The sequence below is a fragment of the Chiloscyllium plagiosum genome, chromosome 16 (assembly GCF_004010195.1).
Source record: "Chiloscyllium plagiosum isolate BGI_BamShark_2017 chromosome 16, ASM401019v2, whole genome shotgun sequence".
In the NCBI taxonomy this organism is placed as follows: Eukaryota; Metazoa; Chordata; class Chondrichthyes; order Orectolobiformes; family Hemiscylliidae; genus Chiloscyllium; species Chiloscyllium plagiosum.
This window is the reverse complement of record NC_057725.1, coordinates 44447475-44471408: the sequence shown is the minus strand read 5'-3', so window position 1 is coordinate 44471408 and position 23934 is coordinate 44447475. Positions and strand designations below refer to the sequence as shown.

At 38.2% G+C, this 23934-nt stretch overlaps 1 protein-coding gene across 3 annotated transcripts in view; it reads left to right on the top strand.

Moving 5' to 3' along the window:
* The window catches only part of ush1c (Usher syndrome 1C), a 210427-nt gene that overhangs the window by 13715 nt on the left and 172778 nt on the right, over window positions 1–23934 (top strand). For 2 of the 3 annotated variants that reach the window (XM_043705963.1, XM_043705962.1), the window contains exons 1-3: window positions 10476–10551; window positions 10887–10954; window positions 17093–17236. In XM_043705963.1, coding sequence (XP_043561898.1) covers window positions 10483–10551; window positions 10887–10954; window positions 17093–17236 — 281 coding nt within the window. In that variant the 5' untranslated portion in view covers window positions 10476–10482. Of the gene's footprint in view, window positions 1–10475; window positions 10552–10886; window positions 10955–17092; window positions 17237–23934 lie in introns of those variants that run through there. The other variant, XM_043705961.1, reaches the window with a different exon arrangement.

The following is a 23934-nucleotide window of genomic DNA, read 5'->3' as shown; positions in this document are numbered from 1 at the left end:
CTGAAAAATCTCCTTCACACAGCCTTACTATATTTCTACAGATGCTGAATGACCTGCTGTACCTCTAGCAATGTTATTCCCCTTTTAGATATGGGGTGAAATCTTATTTGATGGTGGGGATTAACCAATGGGAGGATGAGGGATTGAGACCCCATCAACTTTTTGCCTTCACCCTGATCCTGTCTGCAGTGGGAAAGCCTATTCTACCCTCCCGCCACTTGAATATCTTAAGTGACCCATTTCAGGGCCTCATCCTGTTACCACTGGTGTTAACTTAGCTAGAGGCTTCCCACGTGAGAAGAAAGACAAGTAAACCCACATGGATGCAGATGGTTGTGGTGGGGAGAGATGGTTCCTCATTGAAAGATAGATTGTGTCTGATTTAGGGCCATCAGGGAGGAAGTGCATTTACTGAGAATCCTCTCCTTGCTCTCCGTATCCACTCCACCATCACTCATTGGTCAGCTGACAGCTCCATTGCCTACGCAAGTTTTCTCCCTTTGTATCTGTAAATCACATGGCAAGGAGCAGAGGGAGAGTTAGACTCTGCAGGCAATAGTCCAGAATTCACACCATTAATCCAAAATACACAGTTCATGAAAATTTAATAACATTTGGCTGTTAAAATGTATAATTCTATTTTTAATGACTCATCAAAAAATAGAGCAAGATGAAGAGCAGCAATATTACTGCTGTCATGGGGCTCTGCAGGTGCAGTGGTAGTGTCCCCAGCACTGGGCCAGAAGGCCAAGATTCAATTCTCACCTGATCCAGAGATGTGACATCACATGCCAAAACAGGTTTATTAGGAATATCTACAGCTATCAGCAGGGCAAGCTGGACAGTTGGTTTGCAATCCCGAGTGACACCCAAAGCATTGATTCAGTTGTGCACTGACTGAGTTTACCGTGAAGGTCCCACCTTCAAGCCTACTATCTAACTTGAGGCATGGTGATTCAGGTTAAACTCATTGCCAGTTCCCCCTGGACCCCCTCCACACTCTCTCTGTAATGGGAGAGCTGCCCTAAAATCCCCTAGGACTTTGCCATCTACAACTACTAGTCTACAGCTTTCAGTGTGCAATATTTTTAAACTGGGGACTACATGCCATTGGTGAAAGTATTTCAGGTTAGTTGTAGGTTATTGCAGGTTAGTGTCAATAATCTGGAATAACCAGAATTTTCAGCTTGATATTCCAGCTGTTTGATTACATCATGAACATATCTTCCTTAACCATAAAGTCCTGCGTTGAGACTTGAACTCAAGAGTTTCTGGGTCAAATATTGCCCACTGCAGAACAAGAGTTCTTATCCTTTTGGATGTACCACTGTCAAATTCACCCATCAAACACATTAAGATGCTATCTCTAAAATTGAAACAACATTCACAATTAATTTCTTCGTGCATGGTAGTTAGGTATTCGTAATAATCTAGTGAATTATATTTCAGGTATTCACATGTGCTATGTAAACCAGCATTCAGCAAAAATGGTAATAGAAAGGGAACAGAGAGTTCCAATGATTTGCTAATTTGACTGTTCTAAAATATTAGTTACATTCAATTCTGTCTCAGAACTTGGGGCAAAAGTCATGCAAAAAGATATGGGAAAGTGTTGAGGTGTGTTATTGAAAAGTCAGTTGGATGGAGGCAGCCAAAGGACAAAATGATTACCTTCAGGTTCTTAGTTGGTCAGGTACTTTAGCAGGGAGAAGAGACTTAATTCTGAACAACAGCTGCTGTAGCAGACTCAAAGCATTTGGGACTCAGGAAAAAACTGGGAAGCCAGGAGGTGCAGCTTACTGTTGGGGTTATGTCTCAGGAAAACTTTGGAAGTTGTAGGACTCTGAAGAGGCTGTATGCTTTTAAAGAATTCAGTGGAGCCCAGAGTTAGCAGGGTGTTGTTGAAAGCCCACAAGCAGGATTAGGCCTGGTGCAACTAAGTTAGGCCAGAGCTCAGTAGAAAGAAAATCAAGGGGAGCACTAGCTTGGTGAAGCTAACTGTTTGTGAAAAGCTGGAATGTGAAGGAAGAGTAATGCAGTGTGTAAATAGAGAGCTCTCGCTAAAACTATACAAGGAGCTAAATTGCTCATAGTGTTCAGGGATGTGTAGGTTAGGTGCATTAGTTGGAGTAAATATCGGGTAGGGGCAATGGGTCTGGGTGGGTCACTCTTCAGAGGTTCAGTGAGGACTTGTTGGGCTGAAGGGCCTGTTTCCACACTGGGGATTCTATATTAAAAAACTAGCAAGACTATCTGAAATACTGTGAACAATTTTGATCCCTTTATGGATGGCAAGATAGACTGGCTTTGGTCCACAGAAAGTTCACTAGATTGATTCTGGGTATGGAGGGATTTTCTAATGAGGAGAGGTTGAGTAGGATGGACCTATACTCATTGGAGTTGAGAAGAATGACAGGGGACCTTACTGAAACTTAGAAGATTCTTAGGGGACTTGACCGAGTAGATGTGGAGAGGCTTTTTCCCCCTTGTGTGAGAATCCGGGACCAGAGGGCACAATCTCGGAGAAAGGGGTCACCCATTTAAAACAGATGGAGGAGAAATGTATTTCTCAGAGGGCAGTCTCAATCTGTAGAATTCTTTACTGCAGAGGTCTGGGGAGCCAACTTGTTAAGTATATTCGGCTGAGCTGGACTTTTAATCAGCAAGATAATTAAGGATTGTGAGGATAAAGCAGGAAAGTGAAGTTGAGGATTATCAGATCATCCATGATATTATTGAATGGCAGAACATACTCGATGGCTGCATGTTTTACTTTCACTCCTACTACTTCAAGCTGGAGTGCAGTTTCCAAGAATCTAGGGGAGCTTAGTCTCAGGAAAGGAAGGTGGACCATCAGAACTTGAGCTGTCTGTGATGCAGTAGCATTAGAGGGGATTCTAAAGCACACTATTTGAAAAAGAAATTGGAATTCCTTGGAAAGTTTCATGAGGTTTGATGGCCTACGGTGTCACTAATGTCAAGGGAGTGGCTGAGAAATCTGTGCAATCTGTCTTGACTGCATTTGCTATTTAATGTGCTCTTGGGGATGTTTCACCACATGGTCAATATCTATATTTACCTCAGGTTAATTTTGGATGTTAGAATGTATGTTGTAGATTGGTGGTGGGAGGTTGCTGGCTCAGTTGAGGCTGGATAGGTGGTTTGCAATGCACAACGATACCAACAATGCAGGTCTAATTCCCAAGGCTGAGTAACCATGAGGATGGCTTCACCATCTCAATCTCATCCCTTGTCTGAGGCACAGTGACTCTGTGGTTAAACCCAATTGCATTTCTGTCGAGTGACAGCATAGCCTGTGATCCTTCAGGACTGTAATGACTTACGTTTCAGATCGTATTAGTGCTCTAACTTTGTATAAACAAATTTATGAATTGTGTGCCTTTATTTTCTTTGTAAGTGCCTGGGATCACACAATTTGTTAACATTTTGAAAGAAAACATGAATGATTCCTATCTAGTGACATAAAATTAGTAGTCTGCTCAAGGATTGTAACGATGCCATCGAAATGTTTGCAGATTGGGATTGTTTTGGCAACAGCTGTTTTGCCAGTTTGAACAGCTGTTAACAGCACAGCAAAAAATAAATTACCATGTTACTTTATTGACTGAAACCTTTTGCTTTATTGCTTTATGATTGAAGTTTGATCCTTGTACAGTCTGGGTGTTAAACAAGTACCTTAGACTCAACTGTGGTGGAGGAGTTGTTATTCCTTTTTGTGTATTTCAAAGGATCTAGGTGTGCCTGGTGTGTTATCTCTCTACCTATGAGTGACCCAATTGGTGAAACTTAAAGATATCCCTGGTAACATAAGTCAGTCTGTTTACATTTGATCCTAAGGTGACCTTATATTCATGTAATTTCTAATGTCACCATTTACACTTCTTTAAGATTGCTCTAAGGGACCTGTTGGCTCTGAGGGGACTCTGACCTCAGTTGGTCTGCTGTTACCTCTGCTGCTGAAACCCTCAACTATGATTTTGTTACCTCTAGACTCCACTTTTGCAAAGGATTCCTGGTTGATGTTTTAAATTCTACTCTCAATAAATTTGAAGTATTCCAAAAAATGACTCCTCAGTAATTGCAGCAATCCAATTTCCCTTTCAGCCCTGTGCATTATTGGCTTCCAATTAAGCAATGTTTTGACTTTAGCATTCCTTTCCTTATTTTTACATCCCTTCTGGCCTTGTCCCTTGTTATCTTGTAATTTCCTTCAGTCTTCCAATACCTCTTGTTCATTCCCATACACCATCATGTGTGGGTCTACCTTCAGTAGCTGATACTAAAGTACTTGAATTCAACAAAGGAGGATGAAGAGTTTGTCTAAGAATGGATAAATAGAGTAGAAAAGCAAACTTGCAAGGAACATACAAATAGCTATAAGACCTTCTACAGTTAAAAGTTGGAATATCTTCTTTACAGTCTCACAGATTGTTGCCCAGTGTGGTCTTTCAAAGAAGTGGAAGACTTGCATTTTTAAAGAAAAATTCTTTCACAGGATGTAGGCATCACTGGCGATATCTGCATTTATTGTTCATTCCTAAATTGCCCTTGAACAAATTTTTCATGATCACTGGATGTCTCAAGGTGCTGTACCATTAATGAAATTCATTTTGAAGCATAATCACTGTTATACTGTCATAAAGCAGCAACTGGTTTGTACACTACCAACTGCCACAAAAAGCAATATAATAATGATTATACAATCAGATAAATACTTAGTTCCCCTGCACTTTTTGAAATAATGGTAAGGCATCTTTACTTCTGTCTCAGACAGCAGGTAGAGCTTTGGTTTAAAGTCTCGTCTGAAGCCGGCACGTCTGACAGAGCAGTAGACTCTTAGCACTGCTCTGGAGTATCAACTTTTATTTTTGAACTCTGGATCTGGGAGTGTGACAAGAACTGTAACCTTATGTATCAGGAGATGAAATGCTATGAAATGAGCCATGATTGGTTGATTTATCAAGTAAATAAAATGTGTTAGTTTTCCACAGCATTGAGTCTTGGGCTATCTTAGCTGCAAAACATTTAAATTATACACCATTTTAAAAGGATAAAAAGTACTAAAATGACATTTATTTCAGAAAATGATAAAATAAATACTTTGGCTTTTGCTGTAATAAAGTAACAAATAAATGAGTCGATAAGATTAGGCATTTATTTTCATTTCACTCTTGAATTGTGCCTTGTAGATGTGGAAAGGCTTGTGGAGTGAAGGGGTGAGTCATTTGTTATAAAATACATAGTCTCTCCAACCTGCTATTTTAGACATCATATAGCTATATAGTCATTGTTATATATAGTCAATGATGACCCCCCAACCCCAGATGTGGATGAGATTTGGTAATGTTAATACCATTGAATACCAAGAGGATGTGGTTGACCTTAAACTTGTTGAAGATGGTCATTAGCTGATACCTGGGTAGTAAACATGTTATTTGCCATTTATCAGCTTAAGTCTGAATGTTGTTATATTGATGGGGGCATTGGTTGCTGCTTTATCTGAGGAGTTGTGAATAAAACTGAACATGATGGTATTATCTGCGAATATCTTCACTTCTAACCTTAAGATAGAGGGAAGATTGCCGATAAAGAAACTGAAGATGATTAGGCCTAGGTCACTACCCTGACAAATATTTGCAATAACATAAGATAATTGATTTCTACAATTATGACACCATCTTTCTTTGTGCTAAGCGTGGCTTCAGCAGAGGAGCATTCTCTCCTTGATTTCCACGAACTTCAATTTTAATGGGGTTGGTTGATATTACACTTGGTAAAATGCTGCACAATGTTAAGAACAGTCACGTTCACTTTAGCAATGGTGCCTTCCTTATTGGCTCCATGTCTAGAGCACTGCCTAAAAATGTGTTGAGATACCCAAGCTGACTCTTGGGAAGGTGCCAGCCATATATTCTGCCCATTAGGATCAAAAGGACAGTGGTAGATCTTTGTTGCGAATCAGGTGCCTGATTTTATATTTCTCATCTGATGGGCTGCTGGCCAATTGAAGTCCACTCCACATCTTGAATTCAGGTCTTTCCACAAAGATCGTAATCAAGTCTTGAACCAGACAGTCGTGATAGAATCTTGATTGAGCATTGGTGTGCAGGCTATTGGTAAATTAAGCATTGGTAATACCACTAGCATTGACATTATCTTTCACTCTCTGCTGAGAACTGAAAATAAACTGGTTAGACAATAATTGGCTACATTAAACTTGTCCTGCTTTTTGTGGTCAGGCCGTACTGGGCAATTTTTCACACTATTAGATGTTAGTCTTATAGCTGTTCTGGAGCAGTTTGTCTAGAGATGGAGCTAATTCTGGAGCAAAGATCTTTAGCCCTAGAAGTCATATGCTGACAAGGAGGAGAACAAAATGTCTTATCAGCTGTGGCTGAAGATTGTTGCAAATGTATTGGATAATATATAGGCCAATGAATATTTATTATAAATTAATGATCTCTTCAATGACTATATTTTAAAATCTTTGTCCTAACATGCACAAAAGAATGGGAAGATCCATTAAGCATTTTGTATTTGTGCCTATTTCTTCCATACTATGTTCCTATGTCTTCATAGGAACTGGTCTATGTAAACTGGTCAATCAGGTAATTAATTTTTTTAATTACCAGTGACGGTAAAACCAATGCAAGCGTGGTATTATAATATTCAAGGCTGCTGATAATGGATATATCCTAAATGTGGACATACAATTTTCTACAGGACTGATACAAAACTGAAGTCAGAAATCCACAATATTTTCCAGGATGGTGATGCAGGACCAAAAACAAACACAGGACATAGACGCACCGTAGGTCCTAATGTCAGGGCCATATTTAAAATTTGTAGATCCAACTCCCAACTGGCAATTGAGCAATTAACAATGGTGGGAGAGGCCTGCAAGTGGAGAGGGAGAGCTGCATGATTGTAAATGCTGTATTAAGGAGGGAGGAAGTCAAAGATTTATGTGTTGGTGGGGAAGGACCTGTGTGGGGAGGGCTGAAAGAGAGGCTTTGGTTGATTGAGCTCCTCCTGACCCACCTTGGAATAGCATAGAATCCCTATCACCACTTAATTTGTGAAAATAATTCTACTCTATCAGTCTAATTTCAAATGGGCAAAGCATTGCACTTCTACATACTATGGAATTTCAACACCCCAACATCCAGTGCCATAAACATGGAAGTGCGCACCTTCTCCTGCCTGTTGTCAAGTGGATATTGAGGCCTATGAGTTGAAGATCTTAGGAAAAACTCAGCAGGTCTGTCAGCATCTGTAAAGAGAAAACAAGAGTTCATGTTTCAAGTCAAGAGCCCCCCCCCCCCCCACCCCGACTTCAGAACTGTCCTGTAGAAGGGTCACTGGACTCGAAACATTAACTCTGATAGTGCAGGCCTGCTGAGTTTCTGCAGCAATTTCTGTTTTTGTTTGTTTCAGCATCTGCAGTTCTTTGTTTCACTTTTAAGAGAATGATTGATTGAGTTCTATTTGTGCACCCCATTTTACTTAACTCCTCTTACCACTGGTCTCTCTTTCCTGAGCCTGCCAGGCCAAATTTCCTTTAAGGTTGCTCCATCCCCTAGCCCTGGATTTGTTGCTCTGTCTGGTTTTGTTCTGAGCTCTTACAATGTCCTTTTCCTATCTCATTTCATCCTACAATCCACATCTTTCTCCCATGACCCAATTCCCACCAAACTACTAACCATCCAACTTTCCTTCCTGTTAGCTGATACTATTCCATATTTTTCTTTCTTCACGTACTGTGCACCTCTCCACCAAATCTCACAGTTTCTCCTCTTCTCCGAAGTAATATTCCCAATGAAAAAACACTGCTTCATTCCTGTCCTCCATCTTCAAAGACCTTGAACATGTCCCCAAGTCTGTGTCCATCATCCCCACATGTCAATTTGAATCTCTCCAAATAGAATATTACCTGCCTTGCAATTAAAAAGGGTCTCAAAGTCACATCCTATGTGGCTGTCACAGAGCTATACCATCCCTTCGGTTTCTTCTGACCTGACTGCAGCTCCTGTCAAGATTTACCACACCGTTCTCCTCCAACACCTCTCTGCTGTCTTCCAGTTAAGTGAGACTACACTGCCTGGTTCTATTCTTACCGCCTCAGTCATAGCTAGAGGATTACCTGTAATGGCTTCTTTTCCCACTTCCTCAGAGTTTCCTCAGTTGTCCCTCAGAGGAATTCTCCTCAGCCACTTTCATTTCTCATCTGCCAGCTGCCACTTGGAGACAAAATTTGTAAACACATCATTAGTTTCTGCGTGAATATGTGAATCCTTGACTTCTACTCTCTCAATTGTCAGATTACTTGTCTGATAGGATCTAAATGAGCAGAAATTGCCTCTAATTAAAATATTGGAAACATTGAAGGAACTCTGCTCATGAATCATGGAGTCCTTCTTTCTTTCCCTGGCTGAAACTGATCCAAACTGTTCACAACCTTGAAATCCTCATTTATCTCTTTGTCATCTCATTGCTTTGCAATTCCAGTGCACTCCTGGCCAGCCTCCACTTTATAAACTTCCATAGCTTTGAAACACTGGTTCCACCTCTTACTAATTACCCTTCATCCATCTTTGCAGTTTTTGTTGAACTATGTTTGCTCCAGTTCATCAATAGGTTGCATTTATAACTCTCCTCATCTTTGTTTTTAAATTCTTCCATGATCTCACCACACCACCTCTCTACAATCTCTTCCTTTCCAAAACATTTGTCTCTTGAGAAACCCCAGTTTTAAAAGTCTACAGAATTGGTATCTGGCATATTAGCTGCCAAAGCCTTAAGATCTGGAATTCACAACCTGGAAATTGTTTACCTCTTTAACTCCTGTTTTCTCCCTTCAATACACTCCCTAAAATCTACCTCTTCGACCAATCTTTAGGGGATCTGACCGCCGATCTCCTACCAGACTGATTGTTTGACTTCATTCTTCTCACTGTTCCTGTGAGATTTCTTGGGATATTTTACAGGGTTAAGGATGTTATATAAATACAGGTTGTTGCTTCTTTTAAACTTTGCACTTGATTTTGACTGACTCTGCTACTGAAAATCAATTAGTAATATAATATGATTTGCGTTCTCTCTCAACATAGACTTTAAAATGACCAATTAATTTTTTTGTCCTTTAGAAGAAACTACTAATTAAAAGCTAAGTCAGCGACACCTTATTGCTGATTTTGCTTAAAAAAAAAGACTCTAAACCCTAGGGTCTAGTTTGGTGCTGAAATCCTGGCTGCAAAATGTTTGGCAAACAACATGTAGCTTTCATAAGAGAATTCTGACCCTGTTCTTTCCTTGGAACAGACCACAGATTGGTGGCCATTTCTTAATTATTTTCACAATAGGTGGATAAGAATAAAACTAATTTGTGCATGTATTAACAGATTTTAAAAGGTGAAAGCTTATATTTTATTGGAAATGTTTAAACTTTCTTTGACCCGTAGAATATTAACTGTGGTTCAGGTCTCCAGAAAAAAAATAATCATCACAAAGGGTTTATAATACCTGCAGAGGCACGAATCTTTGAGGATGCAATGCATTTGAAGCTCAAGGTGATAGCCATTAGGGAAATTGAGAGACCATGAAAGCATTACACTTGAGCGTGACAAAGGATGACCCAGTCTAATTCATTTTATTTTATTGATTTTAAGTTAATAGCAGGACAGAGATTTGGAGCCACAGCAATTGATAATGGTCTAGATAGTCAATGCAGGAACACAAAAAAGGGGAGTGTGTATCAGCAATGTATTGATTAGTTAATTGACACTGATCTGTGCTGTTTGTACAAAAACTATAACAAAAATTAATGGTAAATGCTGAGTGTTCTGGTGCAATAAAATGGATTCTTCACTATGTAATACTGCAGGGACTATGATTAGAGTGCATGTGCCCAGCATAAATTTGTTGAGTCCCTAAGGTATTCATTATGTTTAGTAACCTCCAAAAGACAAAAGGTTTCATTTATTCTGAAATAAAGTCAAAACTTCCATATTTTAATACACCTCCAAATATATCAGACTAAAGTTCTGAAATTGTACTGAACTAATATTTTGCAATAATTAATTCTCTAAAGCATCTAAAAGCATGGTATTAGAGAGACATTAGTTAGGTATAATTTTTGGTTCATTACAATTTTTATGTCTTATAATATTAAAGAACTCAGCACAGAAGCTATAATTTATTTTTTAAATGAGTAAGCTATCTTTGGTTTATAGGTGAATGAACAAGAGTGTATTGTAAAATGATACTGGCTTTGAATAACCTCTTGTCAGCTAATGGGGGATAGTGACTTAGCATTCAGTTCCTTTGGGTGGCAGGTGACTGGTAGAAACCTATATGCCTATGAGCTTTCAATACCTGGTGCCTGGATACTGTTAGGATGTGTGTTTGAAGGACTGATCACTTTACCTGTCTGTGTTTTTACACTAATTCTGAAGTAGGGGAATGTGCTACATCAATGAATGGCCCAAGAGGTTCCTGAATATATTTATTGAGCAGCTTAGTAATCATCAGGTACACAAGTTTTTATCAACAAAATGTCTATCAGATCATTTTCTGATTTTATTACAGTGAAAGCCAAGTCTGTACTAACTGGTAGTCTGATTTCAGCTTTGTTAATTAGTCTTAGTGGAAGATTTTAAACTTATATCAGATATGGTATTTAGTTTGGTTAAGTATCTTTTTATTAAATTTTCAATCTACAAGAGCAAACCAAGGTATCCAGCTGGTTAACTGGAAACAATTATTTGATTTTATTAAACATTGTGCATATTCCGATTACTAGTTTACACTTGCAGCAAAAAACTTATCAAAAATAATCTTGATTTACATTTTCCCTTGATTATCAGGTGGATGTATTGATTGACAACGATGCAGAAAAGGATTATCTTTACGATGTATTACGCATATACCACCAGTAAGTATCATTTTTACTCGTAACCTTTTCTTGTTTGGATGGGGATATCTTTCAGTCAACTAGAGTTCTTCTTTTCAATTACATTATATAGATTCATCAGGAAAAGAAGGAATGAAGTTGGCAAATTTTTTTTTTACGTTTCTGTAGTTCTCAGTTGTGGAAATGCAAATTTATGGATGTGACTGCACATTTAGCTGTAAATATAAGTCTTACAATGTAAAAGATAATGCTTGGGAATATATGTGATTGACAAGAACTAACAACTGGAAGCAAAGATAATCATGACTCTGGAGCCCCCAAAACATTTCACAATTTAAATAATGATTTTGGGTAGAAAATAGCAAAAACTTCGAATTTTAAACCCATATAAAATAAATGAGTTTACCAAACCGAAATGAATATTCTCATTGTAACCATTGATGTAGAAAATATTAAAATAGTATGGTATAAACTTGAATAATTGAGAATTAAAGGATTTGTTTTGGCAGACCACAATAATCTATCTTGTTTGATCTTAAAAATAAAACACATGTCGACATTTAAACTGAAGAGCTTATATAGCCATATTCTGTTGAAGATTCATGCAATTGATCGTGGTCTGTGTCCAATTTTATTTGTGAGCCTATGTGGCGAAGAAATGTTAACTTGATTTTTAATGATGTGTTCAAGGAGATAGAAGGAGGTTCAGCCTATCTAAATGTAAACCTGCCCTGCATCTGGTAAAAATTCCTGAAAGCTTTCCAACAAAATCCACTGATGTAATAATCTGCAACAGACCGAGGGAATGCTTGTGTATTCCCCCATCAGCCCAAATCTCCAAAACCATTTGTAAATCAATCAACTCAGCACAGAGTTTCCTGATCTCCATAGCTCAGTACAATGCAGGATGATTCACTTCCCAATTAAGTGACTGGGGAAGCTCAATTCCGTATTCACTGTGGAGCCAAAATGAAAATATTAGCATTAAAGAACTTATTAAGATGGCCATTATCAGTCTATATCTTAATATTTTTATGAGCAGAGATAAAATCTTTGAAATTAACTTTTATAATTTACAGACATTTATAATATGCAGAATCTTTATAATAAAAGAAATGGTAACATTATATCTCAAAATTTAAAATACTTGAGCATATTGATAAACATCTGTATTTGCATTTGTTTGAACGTTTCTGTGGTAATAACTTGCTGTTTGTGTTATGGTAGTTTACTGGTGGTATCTAGTAGCATAGTGGCCTGGACCAATGATACATAATTCAAATCCCTCTAGGGTACTTCGAAGTTAGTTTAAAAGTTGAATTATAATGGATTGTGTGGAATTATTTACACTACAATTAATGGCTTTTAAGTTCAACCTCTTTGCCAAGATTAAAATTTAAATGCTGCTTAGGTATCTTGGGGTCAACTTTATGCATGTGCAAAATTCCCAATTTTCTCAAATAAAAAATTTGTGCAGCTCATGACGTAACTTAGATCACGACCATAGCTTTGAGCATGTACCAATCACAAACCACTACCAGTATAAATGCCAACACAAGATATAGGCTAATATCACAGTGTGGAGTAGCATTAAATGTATTAAAAGCATTTGGCTGCACTTTTGTGTTTACTAAGTGCAACATGATTTATTAAATTAGATCACCATATTTTTATCCCTACTGCCCAATTTAAGGAGCCAAGTCAGAATATTTTGGCATTAAATGTTTAATCCATAGAATGATAAAATGCAAAATGAATTATGAACTTTATTCTGCATAAAATAATTATTTTGAAAAGAGTTATTAGTTTCCTACTGTCACAGAAATGTTTTGTAAGATATATTGTTTCCATTCATTACTTGAATAAAAGAAGCACAAAAGGAACTGAAATGTAGACGCTGGCAAAGTTTCCATGTGATCTTTGTAGGGAGAATGGATGTTGTTTCTCAGTGGTCTTTTCCGACTCAGTTTCATGGAGGTTTGCCTAATTGCTTTTGCCATTCATAAAGCAAAGTCCTGCAGTGTTTGGATCATTAGTGAATCAACAGTTCTTAATAATTAATTCCTTTGCTGCATTGTTCAAATTCACTGCTATATCATAATAACTTGTGTTTTCTCTGCCTTTTTATTAATTTATTACATTTCCAGATCCCACAACTTGTATCAGAATATTTGAAATGTCTTTGAAATAGCCACTGAAAATACTTGTGCAAACTTGTAGAAATCAAGCTAGCTGAGCTGTAATAAAATACTGTAAGGACATACCAGCTACTGGGGGGTGGTTGATGAGACTCTAAGCTTTGTTAAACTGACCCTTGACCAACAGTTGTATCTCTCTCCTGACCAACTACTGACTGAATCCTTTAGCTAATCATAAACTTAATTCTGAACTCAATTAATCCTTCACCTTGTCATGAACCTTGTAACTAACTGACTAGAATTAATTATAATGATTTGATGAGATTTTTTAAAAGAGCACAAAAGGTAGGATAGTTGCATAGGGTGGTGGCAGAAACGGGTGTGGATAGAAGAAACTAATCATTATGGATCAAGAATTAGAAATAATTGCTATGTTTCGAAAATCATTATTTAACTTCAAAACGTACTCTCATGTAATATTACTAATGGTAACTGATAGTAAAAAGATATTTTACTATTTTTGCAATTTTATATTTTTAAGATGACTTTGCTTGCAAAGGAAAATTGATAATTTAAAGATTCTCAACCCATGATTTGATCTGATTTACTTTTAAATACATTTTCTGTGAAAGAAAATCTCAGCACAAGTTCAGTTTCTCAATTGACTGCTGTGCTTTTGTACATAACTGCGCAAGTTGGACAATGTGTTCTGTAAGTGGCTACTAAAAGATATGTAAGGATCCTTGAATACTGCATTACATAATATATTGTTTTACCAGATAATTTGTATGTCTAACTTGCGTTGTGGATAAAGGAGGAGCCAGTGGATATGCTGTATTAAATTTCCAGATAGGGTGCCACATCGAAGGTAATTGTGAAAAAAATCAAAGCTCATTGATGTAGGGGGTAACATATTAGAAGATGGGTTGGCTAACAGGAAGCAGAGAATAGGTGTACATATGTCTTTTCAGCTTGGGAAGATGTAAGGGATGGTGTGCCACAGGGATTAGCGCTGCAACTGCAATCAATTACAATTTTTACAAATGACTGAGTTGAAAGGACTGAAGGTATGATTACCAAATTTGCTGACAGCACAAAAATAGATTGGAAATAACATTGTGAAGAGAACACAAATGGCTTTGTAATTTCAAAGATGTGGCAAATGGATTGTATGTGGAGAAAATGTGAAATTGTCGATTTTGGCAGGAAGAATGTAAGAAGCACGTTATCTAAAATGGTGAGAGATTTCAAAGCTCCAGAGATGCAGAGGGACCTGGGCATTCTTGTGCATAAATCACAATTACAGAAAGTAATTTAGGAAGTTCTAATTTATCACAAGCAGAATTGATTTCAAGAGTAGGGAGATTGTGCTTCACTATACAGTGCATTGTGAGACTGCATCTGGAGTAGAGTGTGCAGTATTGTTTACCTTATTTAAGGGAAGATGTAAATGTATTGCAATTCTAAAATGGCTTGTGAGGTTTATACCTGAAATGGCCGGCTAGGTTACGCTTGTATCTGCTGGAGTAAGAGAAGGCCTCACTGAAACAAAATCTTGAGGGATGTTGACAGGCTAGATGTGGAAAGGATGTTTCCGTTTATCAAATAATTTAGGAATAGGAGTCACTGTTTAAAAATCCGAGTCACCCACTTAAAACAGAGAATATGTTTTTTTTTAGGGTTGCATGCCTTTGGAATCATTTTCATGAAAAGGTGGTGGAAACAGAGTATTTGAATATTTTTGAGGCAGGGTTAGATAGAGCTGGAAGTTTTTGTTGCAAACGTTTCGTCCCCTGGCTAGGCGACATCATCAGTGCTTGGGAGCCTCCTGCGAAGTGCTTCTTTGATGTTTCCTCCGGTGTTTATAGTGGTCTGTCCCTGCCGCTTCCGGTTGTCAGTTTCAGCTGTCCGCTGTAAACACATCGACCTGGACCCAACATTCATCCACAAACTCCATCAACAAACACATCGACCTGGACCCAACATTCATCCACAAACTCCATCAACAAACACATCGACCTGGACCCAACATTCATCCACAAACTCCATCAACAAACACATCGACCTGGACCCAACATTCATCCACAAACTCCATCAACAAACACATCGACCTGGACCCAACATTCATCCACAAACTCCATCAACAAACACATCGACCTGGACCCAACATTCATCCACAAACTCCATCAACAAACACATCGACCTGGACCCAACATTCATCCACAAACTCCATCAACAAACACATCGACCTGGACCCAACATTCATCCACAAACTCCATCAACAAACAGTTCTGGTGTACTGCAGTGTGTTGTGGCCCTTTTGAATAGTGTCCTGATGCAGCTTCGTTTGTGTGTGTTGGGGTGGTTACTTTCATAGTTTAGGACTTGGTCTGTGTGTGTGGCTTTCCTGTATACACAGGAATCCGATTCACGAGAGAAGAAGAAAAGGATAGCCAACTCCCATTCCTAGACGTGATGGTACAGAGAACACCGAACGGAGAATTCACTACAAGGGTATACAGGGCTAATGCCCGAAACGTCGATTCTCCTGTTCCCTGGATGCTGCCTGACCTGCTGCGCTTTTCCAGCAACACATTTTCAGCTCTGATCTCCAGCATCTGCAGACCTCACTTTCTCCACAAAGATGGTCTAAATTTGTCAATTACATTATAGCCAAATTGTGTTTGAAAAACAGTGCATTATAGCAGAACTGACTATATATATTTGACTGAGGAAACAAACTGAAACTCAAGTTAATTTTTCTCACCACTTGGTACATTTATAAGAAGTATCCACTCATGTTTCTGTAACAGTTTTGAAATTCCTGCATCAAGAGTTAGGCTTTGGTAGGCAAAAGTGAGGACTGCAGATGCTGGAAAGCAGAGTTTAGATCAGAGTGGTGCTGGAAAAGCACAGCAGGTCAGGCAGTGTCCGAGGAGCAGGAAAATCGATGTTTCGGGCAAAAGCCCTTCATCAGGAATAGAGGTAGGGAGCCTCCAAGGTGAAGAGATAAGAGTTAGGCTTTGGTGCCTAACCAATTTTCTTGCTGTTGTAATGTTTTTAGAAATTTCACTTTTCCCTTTTTTCACTTCCATTTCTTTTAAAATGTTATTTACCTGTGAGCTTTTACAGTTCTTGAAAAAACTGTACCTGTAACTTTTACAGATGTATTCTGTGCAGAAAATATTTACTGAAATGCTGAGTGCTTTTAGGATATTTGAACATTGTTTCTCATTTTCAATACCCATACTTTCTTTTGATTTTTATTCTTTGTATCACAATCATAGCTTTTTTTAAAGTTTCAAGATCATCCAGATCTCTTTTCAAAATTCTATTCCACAACTCTTTCTAAAGTGTTATTTCACATTTTATCAATTAATGAAATGAGAAAAGAAAATTTCCTAACATAAGAAATATAAATAGCAATAGACTCTTTGTCCCATTGAGCCTGCTCCTAAATAGAGTTCATGTTGTGTCATGAATTCCATATTTAAAACAACCTTGGGAGAAAGAAAATTGAAATATCAGCATCTCTGTTGGACTAGCACCATTTTCCTACTTTTAATTTTACTTTTTATGAGTTTGCCACATTCAATTGACGAGGAGTAAATTGGATGGCTTAATCATACTAATGAATGATGTCAATAAATCATGTTAATAGTCTGAATCATATTTGGTTACTGAATAAGTGCAGGTTGATATTTGTACGTTTTGTATTTAAATTACCCCCCCCCCCCCACACACACACACACACACACACATACACAATACCATTTTGCAAAAGGTGTTGGGATGTAAGTCTGGGAACGGGAGGAATGAGTGTGACAAGTACCTCTTTGGGTGAATGAGTGAAATAATTATTGTTGAATCAAATGACAATATCAGTGGCAATGTTGAAAGAGGAAATTGGGAGATGGATCAAGTGAGTCAAACATGTGGAGATATGATGAGATAATGTGGGGGAAAATGTTAGGAAATGTATTGTTTTATCTCTGGCCAACTTTGTTTCTTTGTGTCTCAGGTTTATGGATCTCCCCGTTCTGGTTGGAGACCTAAAACTGGTGATAAATGAGCCAAGTCGTCTACCAATGCTTGATGCCATCCGACCCCTTATTCCACTAAAACATCAAGTGGAATATGATAACCTGACACCAAAACGATCACGGTAAGGTGGAGATACACCAAAGGAAATCAAGGCATAGTTAATTGAGAAAATAGTAATATAACTCCGAATAATTTCCTGGACAGTTAAAACATTCTCTTTTTAAGAAAGTGCATTTGTTTTCATTATTAGAGCAAAAGCCATTTGCTGTCCTTTCCTTGTTTTTTACTGACCTAAGCAAATTTCTATCTGTATGCTAATGTGACATTACCAGTGGAGTATTTTATTAGTTTATCCTTTCCAAAGCTCTTGAGGTGGATGAAGTACTATGAAATAATTAATTCATCATATTTTTAGAGGACTGCCCAAACAAAAAGGAAAAGATTATATGTATATTTAAAATGTGCTTACATTTATGCTGATACACTGCTATGTAATAAGCAGCAGAATATTCCTAAATTTCAGCAATAGTCTGTATGTTGGTATTCGACAGTTGTAAAGTTGATCAGGGCAGTTATTTGCTAAGAAGCTTGATTTCCTGTTGAAAGTTATGAGTGTCAGGATGTTTAATAAGGATGATCAACAAAGCTGTTGTGATTTCGCAAAGATCAAATCATTTATAGGCATCGAGGGTGCAGGGATTGCAATGTCCAACTATTCCCTACCATTTCTTTCCAATGCAGACAGCACAACAATTTTGACCATCCATATCACTTTAGCACCTAATCCATTCTAATTGTGTTGCTTAGCTGGATACCTGACCAAGAGACCAATAGTGAGACCAATTAAACCTAGTCTGCACCATTCAAAGCAAGCCTGCACCTCTTTTTGCTGCTGCAGCAGTTACTGGTCGTCACATAGGAAGTAAATGGACCTTGGAAATATTGAATGACAGCACAACTTAGGAGATTTTGGATTGAATTTTGCTAGAAATCAGCCAGATGTCAATTTTGACAGGTTTCATGGAGAGTTTCTTTCTGAGCGATTTACAATGCACAAGGTCTGTCTGGTGCCCCATTCATTCTCTCTTCACTCAGCAATGGTGAAAGTACTGTCACTGCAGAGACCTCCATTTTTTTTAGAGCTGACCAGGACAAACGCAGAGGTTGTCCTTCACAGTGGACATAATGGAAGGGGTACAAAAAGGCAACGCTTCAGTGGGCACATAGCTGACACTTCACTGCAGTCTAAGTGCATATTCACTAATGGTTTACCATTTAATAACCAAGCTACATGGTTGCCTGCCCTTTGTGACATCTCATCAGACTCTCCTCTCTAAATGAGTTATGACACGGACTCAGATAGCCAAACCAAAGCAGCATTCCTACCTCTGTATTTGCAAAACAGTAAAACTAAACCATCAAAGACCCACAAATAATCACTCCAATAGTTCCTAACCAGAGTTTTGAATAACTAATCCCAGACTTCACAAGTAATTTATTTCCAAATCCTGTTTTTGTAACTTAAGTAAAAGACTTAACTAGTTATGAAATACACAATAACTTTAGCAGAGAAAAAATTAAACAACATTGTAATCTAATTAATGTCTAATTAATTAAATGCAAAACATTTGTTTTCAGCTCCCATTCACACGATAGACAGGGGAAAACACATATTTAAAGGAAAAACAAAAGAAAATAACAAAACTGTCTAGATTACTCAAATGGCTTCCACAATATATTATTTCACAGGTATAGATTTAGTCTCCTTGGTTGCTTTTCTGAAACTGTTGATAAGGGTCACCTTCTCAGCTCAATCATTTATGGGCCAAATGCTGGCAAATGGGACTAAATTAATTTAGGATATCGGGTCGGCATGGAAATGTTGGAGTGAAGGGTCTGTTTGTGTGTTATTTCTCTCTGTGACTTCATGACTTTATGATCAAGGAGGAGGCAAGATGAAAAGCCTGTCTTTAGGCTTCGATTTTTTTCAGCATTCCATTTATTGCACGTGGACACGAAATGCAACTGTACTTGATAATCTGAGATCTACAGGCTCTAACCTTAAACTTGCATTAGGGACTATTCGCTACATGCACTTCTCTCTTCGAATCTAATGGACTCTGCCTGCACTATTATTTATGCTGTATGAGAGCAGTCCCATTACATCATTGTAAGGCTGCTGCAGAGTCTTATAACCCTTACACAGTAGGAAGTTATCTTGTGGCATTGTTGGTGAATAGGGAAGAGGGATCACAGTTACTGGCACTGCAGTCAATATGTTCTTCAGGGAGAGCCAAAATGGAACAGGGCTGTTTAGGTTTTCTTTCCCCAGCTCTATCACCTCCTCAAGTCCTGTTCCTCAACTACTTGCAGTACAGCTCAGGTAAGAGCTGAACTCACAATACAGTGTCGAACATTTGCAGATGCCGGTGTTGGACTGGGGTGTACAATATTAAAAATCACATGACACCAGGTTATAGTCCAACAGGTTTAATTGGAAGCATTCGCTTTCGGAGTGCTGCTCCATCATCAATTGGAGTACACAACTGTAAGACACAGAATTTATAGCAAAAGTTTACAGTGTGATGTAACTGAAATTATACATTGAAAAATACCTTGATTGTTTGTTAAGTCTCTCATCTTATAGATAATTATAAACTGGTGTTGTGTGATTTTTAATTGTGTCCAACATTTGATGTGATTCCACAATTGGAAACATTTGCTAAATAATACGGATTTCTGAAAATTTACATTATTAACTAATTTAGGACAACCATTTGGATTCATAATGTGGCATTTGCCTCTTCTGACAACTACAAATATTAATATGTAGGGCCCTGTTCTCTCAAAGAGAAATAATGTGTACATACACACACTGTGCCTGTTTAAACTCAACAAAATAGATGACAGCCATTCTGTGGTTCATTTCTGGAGGCAATTTATTGACAAATCAAAGACAAACTGCATGGTTTAAAATTTACCAGAAACGTGGGAATTAACTGTTGATAATCATTTAATTGGTGCATCCCAGAGAGCAACACTCCACCAAACACTCAACACTCTCCTCTCATTCAGTCTAAATGTTGTTTGCCCTTTACTTGGGTATTGCTTGTGAATTGTCCTGAATAATGCATGATGAAATGATTTAACAAAGTCTTTTTTCCAGCAATGCCCCTTTAGTGTAATAAAGCCTTCAGGGTAATATCGGAAAAATCAGACAGTGAGAGAGTTTACATAAATGGACACAATATTTTAATAATATGCTAGGGATGTTTCCACAGATCATAACTCACTGTATAAGTCCAGTGCTCTTCTGGGAGCATGAGATGGCAGATTCCCTGCTGTAGTGATGTTCATTACCAAGTTTAAAAAGTCAGGTACCACATCTACCTGACTTTCTCAAACAACCTTTTCTCATATGCAGAAAGAATGACAGCTTTCTAATATTAAGTGGGTTCTACGAAAACAGTTTGGAAGTACTCTTGTCTGAACAATACTTGCAATTGTTATCCATGCGTTATACAGTAATGAATTCACTTGGGATCATACAGTGGAACTCTCTACAATAAGAAGCTTTTATGAAGAGAAACAATGTTGAATTGTTGAATTTCCTTGTTTTACTAGATGCTTGAGTACTTATTGACCCACACCAGAAATTCTGAAGCCTTTTTAATTATATGACGGGAATTTACTTCATGGCTTTACTGTATCTCTTTCAAGCTTCAAAATAAAAATGGAGTATTCATGAAAGAAGGAATTAATTAAAACATGTCACTCAACTAAGTTTTATAGACAATGAATGTAACTCCTGCTATACTTGACCACAGTTTGACTTGTGATTGGGGAAGACCATTTAGCCCATTTCACTGCATGCATCAGAGATATCCTAATGTGCCCGTGGTAGTTAACAATTGTTTTTGAATAGATTCTATGGGCATTTTCATCTGCTATTATTTGTGGATGTTTCTTAAATTATTAATAAGCCTTTGTGTGAAGAAGAGTTTCAAAAAATGCCTTACACTGGTTTGAATCCATTTTAGCTCCATTCGTTTTTCTACATACTGAACAATCTTGCATGCTATTCTGCTCTGTCTATAAGAAACATCCCAGCATACCAGTATGAAGTCCAACTGGCGGAACAGCACCTCATTTTTGTTTTAGCGCTTTAGAACCTTCAGGACTCAATTGAGTTCAACAACTTTTACAGATGAGCATTGTCCTCCATTTTGATTTCCCCTCCATGTCCTGTTTGTATGGTTCACTCTCAGCAGTTCACAAATACCATTAACACCTATTCAACATCTATATCTTTCCTGCCATTGCACTCACTTTGTCTTTTGTTCCGAGAAGTCTCCCTATGTGTTTCATTTATACCTCCACCCCCTTTGTATACGGGATGTAAACGATCAGGATCAATCATCCTGACAGCGAATGCCCCCCCCACCCAGATCTGAAGAAGAATCATATTAAACTTGAAATGTTACGTCTGCCCCTCTCCACAGCTGCTGCTTGACCTGTTGAGTTTCTCCAGCACTTTGTTTTTATTTCAGATCTCGAGCATCAGCAGTAATTTGTTATAATATATTGATCCTCTGTTGGCATATCATGACTATACTCTACTCTACACAAAGCACTTCAATGTCTCATTCCACCTTCTTGGAAATCATGTTTCAAATCTGTGATTTCATCCAACAAGAATGAACATAGTAGCAGGGACTTAGAGCACATGTGACTTCCCTTCTGTGTTATATGTAATTCTGAATTGAAAATATGTCACTGTTTGTTCATCATTTCCATGTCAAAATGCCAGAAGTTGCTGCGAGCAAAAGGAAATCATATTGTATTGGACCAGACCAAACTCCCTCAAAATATATCAAGATGACAGTCTAAACTGTAACTTCTTTCTAATGTTAAAGGCAAGTGCCAAGCCTTGCATTCTGGATACAATTCTACTGGTCAAACTATCAGATTTGAAGCAAAACACACTTTATTCATACACTATAGTTAAAATACAACAAAAGAAAGAAGAAATTGGAATAACTTAACTGTACTGGAAAACTAAACAGAATAATAGATTACTTAACTAATAAACAATGTTCTAATATAGTAACATCCCATGAAACCTCCTTGACAAAGGCAAGTTCAGCCAAATAGATTGTCCCACAGGGCAGTTCTCCACTGCGAGGAAAACACCAAGAGAAAACTCAGAGAAGGAGAGTAGCAGGGAGAAATGTACTGCAGCTTCTGCCCAGCTTCAAACCCCAGCAACAACTACTGAAGAGTAAAACTAAAAATCCTGGTCCCGGGGGAGCTTGCCCCACCCATTCAGGCTGCATTTATTGTTCCTACTTCAAAAAATATGTCACAAGCTGTTTATTTTATGGGCTTTCAATAGACAGTTCAGCATCTCTGCCTTAAAATCTCCCTTCAAAACACCCAGGACAATATATACCTCTTAAAGCAATAGTATTGTCACAATATTGATTTACGTGGTTTAAAAAGATGGTTCCCCACTACCTTCTTAAATCACTTTGGATGCTGACACAGCCAGTGATGCTTTGTCCGTTTGGTGACAGTGTAGCTGTCTGGGTTTAAAGAAAGAAAAACCCACCTCGAGTGTAAATTCTTTCAAAGTTCCAGGACCCAATTTTTTTTCATAATTCTGGTCCCTGATACTGGGATGCTAGCCTCCTATTCTTCTTGACTCTTCTCTTCATAATTGAAAGTTTCTCTTCATATTTGAAGGTGGAAGGTGGTTACCTTTCTGTAGAGGAGAAAGTGAGGTCTGCAGATGCTGGAGATCAAAGTTGAAACTTTATTGCTGGAACAGCACAGCAGGTCAGGCAGCATCCAGGGAACAGGAGATTCGACGTTTCGGGCACAGGCCCTTCCTGAAGAAGGGCCTGTGCCCGAAACGTCGAATCTCCTGTTCCCTGGATGCTGCCTGACCTGCTGTGCTGTTCCAGCAATAAAGTTTCAACTACCTTTCTGTGGAGGTAATTGCAGATGGTCTTGCAGGACAACCTCAAGAAGCTCTGAACCTAAAATGCCAGGCTTCTTTCTGTCCCATCTTGACATTGATGGTAGCAACCTGTGCTAGATAATGCTGATCAATAATAACAGCGCAAGTCTCATAATAGAAGATTGCAGGAATGAATAACGTAGCAATTTCATGCTCTACAGTGCATCTCCACTGGGGTAGCACTTCGGCAATCCAGTAATATTTCAGAGGATTGGTAAGTCTCTTTGAGCTCTGGTATCTGCAGCTCTGATACAATAGTCTAACAGTGAATAGCAACAAGTTGACCTTGCACGAGTTGCGGGAGATAATGTATGGCAGCAAGATCATTTCAGATTGAGCTTCCAATACAGTACCAAAACCTCAAGTGGCTTCTGTTTGAGTTACTATCGAAATTGAGACTCGTGCCCTCAAATGATTTACTTATAGTTGAATCTGTCGTGTGTTAATAGAGTTGGCCATCATTTCCATTCTGAAAGGATGGTCCCTGTGTCCCATGTGAAGTCCCGTTCCAAATTGGTGCTGACTCCTCCATGCTACATGACATTGGTAGCAAGCTTTCTGACAAACCTCAATGCACCAAGCATTTTGTTGTGCATGCTCAATATTAGTGAACCTTGCCCTCAATCACCTTGTCCGGTCTATAAGCACTTGTGTCCTTGTCTCACCACATACAGGTCCCCTTCTAGGTTTATCCTCTAAGGTACACACATGGCATTATCTGAACTGGAGGTTGCAGATGACAAGTTTTTTTTTTAACTTCTTTGCTGCTTTCCTTTTCATGCTCCCCATGTTATTCC